This window comes from Oreochromis aureus, linkage group 3 (genome assembly GCF_013358895.1).
Source record: "Oreochromis aureus strain Israel breed Guangdong linkage group 3, ZZ_aureus, whole genome shotgun sequence".
In the NCBI taxonomy this organism is placed as follows: Eukaryota; Metazoa; Chordata; class Actinopteri; order Cichliformes; family Cichlidae; genus Oreochromis; species Oreochromis aureus.
The window spans coordinates 30,591,952-30,596,781 of NC_052944.1; the positions used below are offsets into that span (position 1 = coordinate 30,591,952).

Below are 4,830 nucleotides of genomic sequence, written 5' to 3' on the forward strand. Positions count from 1 at the left end.
ACAAGAATCATCCGTAACAGCTAGCTTAAAACACAAATAGACTGTCAGACAGCAAAGTCCAAGGTTTATTGGGCTAACATGCTCATTTATTGTAGAATAATAAAGTTGTTGTTGTTGTTGTTTTATTGCTCTTGTGTTTCTCATTTATGCAGGAGTATTTTTACAGGATAACACACCCTTGTTAATTGGCATTTTACATGCAGATGGAAGGTTTTACATTAAAACAACAAAATAAATGATTAGAACAAAGTTAGTGCTGTTGCTTAGACAATTCAGCAAAAAACCCCAAAATGAATTAATTCTGAAATGAGAGGTAAACTTAATGACTATAAAGTGAAATAAAGTTCACACAGTCACAAAATGATACTTCAAAAACTGTTATGAGAAAACAAGTTAGTGTGAAACAATGAAAATGAATGACTGCAGAAGATTGCAGCAGAAGATTGATCCATCTTTAAGGGTCCCTTGTGTCTGAGGTGTTTTGGTGACATGATGGAACTGTCTTTTTGTTTTTGTTTTTTATCAATGCACGTTTTATGTTTGAGCTTACACAGTGAGAAGTACACTTAAAATGTTTTGCCAGTAAATTTATCATTATTTCCTCATTACCCTTATATACAGTTATCAGTTACATCGACTGATAACAGAAAAAAAAATCTGTGTGTTAATAATCAACAGGTGATTATTAAGCAGCATAAAAAGCATTAAGATCCATAACATTAATCAGAGTTCTTGAGAGTTTGAAGCTGAATCGACTTGGAAGATGAATTTTGTCATTTTATGTTATACATTGCTGTTCTGTGGCTTGACTTTGGCCCAGAGTGATGATAACGCTACTGAACCAAAGCCATGCTATCCTGACATCTGTAAACTCCTGGAAGACTTTGGGGCTTTGACAGAAAAAGTCAACTCTGTGGAAACTAGGCTGGCTCATTGTGAAACCAAGCTGAAGGACACTGACACTAGTCTTAAGGACAGTGAGACCAAGCTGAACCACACTGTAAACAGGCTGCAGGACAGTGAAAATCAGATTTTGGAGCTGCAACACAAAGGTACAGCAACATCAAGTGCAATAAATTCATTAAACTTTTTTTTGTTTGTTTTTGGAGGAAGATATTATCAGAGCAATAACAGGATTGGGAAATTGAAGGATAAAAACAGCCTCTTTAAAACAGACATATGGTTAATGCACTAAAGTGTAAATTATTAGTAATGCCTACCAACATTTCCATGGTAATATTGATCAGAAGGCATCAGTGAATGCTGTAGTTAGGTTAATTATTTTTGACTTATGTGTGAGGCTATGAGATGGAGATGTGTTGGAGCATATTGCTAATATAATATTTGTTATTCTAGTTGTCACTTTGAATAAATTAGGACTTCCAGACTTTGATTTTTTACAGTGCTTATTATAGGTGTTTGTCATTTCATTGTCAGTCGTAATGGAGGACGGGCGAAAGTAAAACTCATTATATTTGGGCCACTGTTTGCTTACAGTACAGAATACTAATATTAAATGATTCTGAAGAATTGGTATCTTATTATCCATAAAATAGTACCTTTTTAGCATTTATTGCATAAAGTTTGCAGATACATTTCAAAGAGTCACACAATGCATTTTTCATTCAACTTGTTCACTAGCAAATGTACAACTGTTTTTTCAGCTGAGACACCTTGATAAAGAGATACAAAAATATCATAAAGTGCTGACATATGTTCTCCTGAAAGAGTCTGGTGCCATAAGAGAAAAAACTCAAAGAACAAATACTGAAATAACATGACTGTCTGTGAATCATTACTGACAATTCATAATTCACAAAACTGGAGGAGGAACAAAATCAGCAAAACGCAGTTTTTTGTTGTTATTTTTTTTTATATGTGGGGAAACAGTCATGCATTTATTTAATTGCATGTCATGGTTGTCATTTGTTTTTCACAGAAAGAACCAAGATCATATTTAGTGCATTATTAGGCGGTGGATATGTTGGACCCTTCAGCACAGACAGAACCTTAGTCTACAGCAGAGTAATTTCAAATCTTGGCAATGCTTACAGTCCAGTAACAGGTGAGATTTTCATTCTCTTATATCTTTAGTATGGCTTTCAATACTGCATGAGAGTTATTTACTTATTTATTTGTTATTAGCTATTTGGCATTGATGTTAATTGAAATTGCTACTTTATTGTGTGTTATTTTATTGTGTAATGTGTATGTTTGTACAACACTTTGCTCAACACCACTGTTGTAATTAAAAGTGCTATATAAATAAATAAATAGAAATAGTTTACCTTGCTATCAGTAATACTGCAGTTTTTTTTAAAGATAATAACTAAATTGCTCAAATGTTTTTTATCTTATAGTTTTATTTTCCAAAAGTGTATTTATTGTGATAATACAATGAGTTACAAAGCAGACAAATGTTACATATTTATTTTATTTAAGGACACCAAAATAAAATAAAATATTGATAAAGAGTACTAGATATCCAGTTTGAGTTTTCACATTCTCTTTTACTCTTCAGGTGTGTTTACAGCACCTGTTGCAGGTGTTTATTACTTTACCTTCTTCTGTCATGCTGGAGGAAATCATCCTCAACGGGTTCATCTGTACAAGAACAGTTTGGTGATCGTCATGGCAAGTGATCATAGTTCAAAAAATGACTCAGCTGATAATGCAGGGAACGCAGTGTTCCTGCAGCTGCAACAAGGAGACAGAGTGTATGTGCGCATGGCTGCAGGCTCGCACCTTTGGGGAGGCGAAAGCCAAACAACTTTCAGTGGTTTTTTGGTCACTCAAATGTGAGAAACAGCAAATATACTTCTGCTTGAGATAACAAAACATTGTGCAGTTGCTTTTAAATAAGGCTTTTCACAAATGGAATAAACTTCTGTGGCATCTGTGCTCAGTGGTAATCGTTTTGGGGGTTTTTTGTGGCAACTTGTGTTTTCATTTTATCTTTAATCTTGTACGTTAAGTCATTTTAACAATTGCTTTTACTCCGATTTCAACTTGGTTTTAGTGCTAATCATTTTCTATATTGTGCTTTCTTTAATTTCTTTGTAATGTTTGTTTATAATGTTGATTAAGGTGCCTTCAGTTTGCTCTGTATTAAAGGTTATTGCTTTATAAATGAAGTTAACTTGCCTTTTTTTTGTTTTCCGAATGTGAAAAAGTCAAATCAATCAATAAAATTCAGTTTGATACTTCATTTATCGTAATGTATAATCAATGTAGCATATAGAACCACCTTTGCTACTTCATGTAAACCCTGCTCCCGTCTCCTTCTGTTGGGTGTGTTTTAATTAGGTTTTAATGGTTTATCTGTTTTATAAAGTGTGTGTTTTGGTTTTCAGTGTGAACATGCAAACACGAATTACTTTTTTGGAGGATCCAATTATTTAATGTTGTTTTTTATCCCAACACTATGAGAAGATTTTATAGAAAGACCTTCTTGTTTTTAGACACTGATCTGAGAGGTAAAGTTTTGGATTTGTTTTTAACTTATAAAGCCTTGTAAGAGTTAAAGTCTCTTTTGAGTACTACAGGTATTTCTGTATTGACTGTATTTGGAGAAAAAAAGCAGTTAAATAACTACTGACTGGAAATGCATTCAAAAACTAAACACAGTTACAACATGTTGTTTGAAAATACATGATGGTAGATAAGAAGTAATTTTGTCAAGAGTGATTGTACTGTTTTTATGTTCGCCAACAGCTCGGGAAGTCCTCAGTCCAAAATGACTTTAAGGTTGATGTAATGGGAAATGTCAACTCAGGAAGCTCCTGTTGTGACCTCCCCACTGCGAGCATGCACAGACACATGCACACACACTCACATAGCATACACAGCATTGCATGCACACACGCACACAGAGAGAGAGATCATTAATACAAAGAACTGCAGCAAGTTTTTGGATTTTCATTCCAAATTTTCAGTTAATCAGTTAAAAAAAAAGTTGATTTAATCAGTTAAGATGTGTCTTTAATTCTACCATACAGTTCTTGCTCATGCAGTTTATTGACATGGTAAAGAAGTAGCTAGGGAACTCAGTAAGTATGAACAAAATAGTTTAAGGACATTTTCTCAAATGAAGAGGATTTCATCATCTGCAGTTCATGGAAAAAAGGCGCCGTTTTAAAACAAATCAGTGAATCCACAAATTATGGATACAGACTAATCTCAGCTATAGAGATAGAGGTACACTTTGTGTAATTATTAACATATAGTTCAAAGGCCTGCATTAGGGTGCACTGCTGCATACTTGGGCATCTTATTTAACATGGCTATACTATTGTGAATTTTGCTATACAAATTTGCTTCTCCACACACACGCACACACACACACAGCTCTCTTGGTGCTCAGCACCCCCAAAGCTCTGATCCTAGAATCGCCCCTGAAGTAGACTAAAGCAGCTGAGGCCAATTATTTGACTACATTTAAACGTACATTGCAGACATGTATTTGGATTTTGGCAGGTTTCATGATTTATAAGGTTTTTTTTCTTCCTCTGCAGGTTAGTGTTGTGTGTTCTCAAATTTATTCAGTAAGCTGTAAAGGTGAGTATTGTGCTGCATTTAAGGTTGTCAAAAGATTATGCCTGTCGCAGTTGTGGTGCTTTAATGTAAATGTTTGGGCATCCATAGTCAAAATTTTAGTTCATATGAACAGTTAAGCAAGTGGAAGATGAAATAATTTCCAAATGGCATAAAGTTACAGATGACATTTAATTTTAAATAAAATCATTTTCATATTTTTTTATGCTTTTTTTAAAACAGAAAAGGAACGGGCCCACAGCAAAGGTTTGGACACCTTGCAGTTGACCGGGGGGC

At 34.3% G+C, this 4,830-nt stretch overlaps 1 protein-coding gene across 1 annotated transcript; it reads left to right on the forward strand.

Annotated features, from left to right (window-relative positions):
* The first annotated feature begins 744 nt into the window (after nucleotides 1-744).
* LOC120439101 (complement C1q-like protein 2) lies at nucleotides 745-3,586 on the forward strand. Its single transcript, XM_039609812.1, has 3 exons — nucleotides 745-1,052; nucleotides 1,940-2,065; nucleotides 2,522-3,586. The coding sequence occupies exons 1-3, from the start codon at nucleotides 764-766 to the stop codon at nucleotides 2,800-2,802; spliced, it is 696 nt and encodes a 231-aa protein (XP_039465746.1). The 5' UTR covers nucleotides 745-763; the 3' UTR covers nucleotides 2,803-3,586.
* Nucleotides 3,587-4,830: the final 1,244 nt, after the last annotated feature.

Coding starts and splice junctions, on each gene's coding strand:
- LOC120439101 (XM_039609812.1), top strand. CDS start 764: ATGAATTTTGTCATTTTATGTTATACATTGCTGTTCTGTGGCTTGACT. Junction 1,053..1,939: donor TTTGGAGCTGCAACACAAAG/GTACAGCAACAT, acceptor TGTTTTTCACAG/AAAGAACCAAGATCATATTT. Junction 2,066..2,521: donor TGCTTACAGTCCAGTAACAG/GTGAGATTTTCA, acceptor TTTACTCTTCAG/GTGTGTTTACAGCACCTGTT.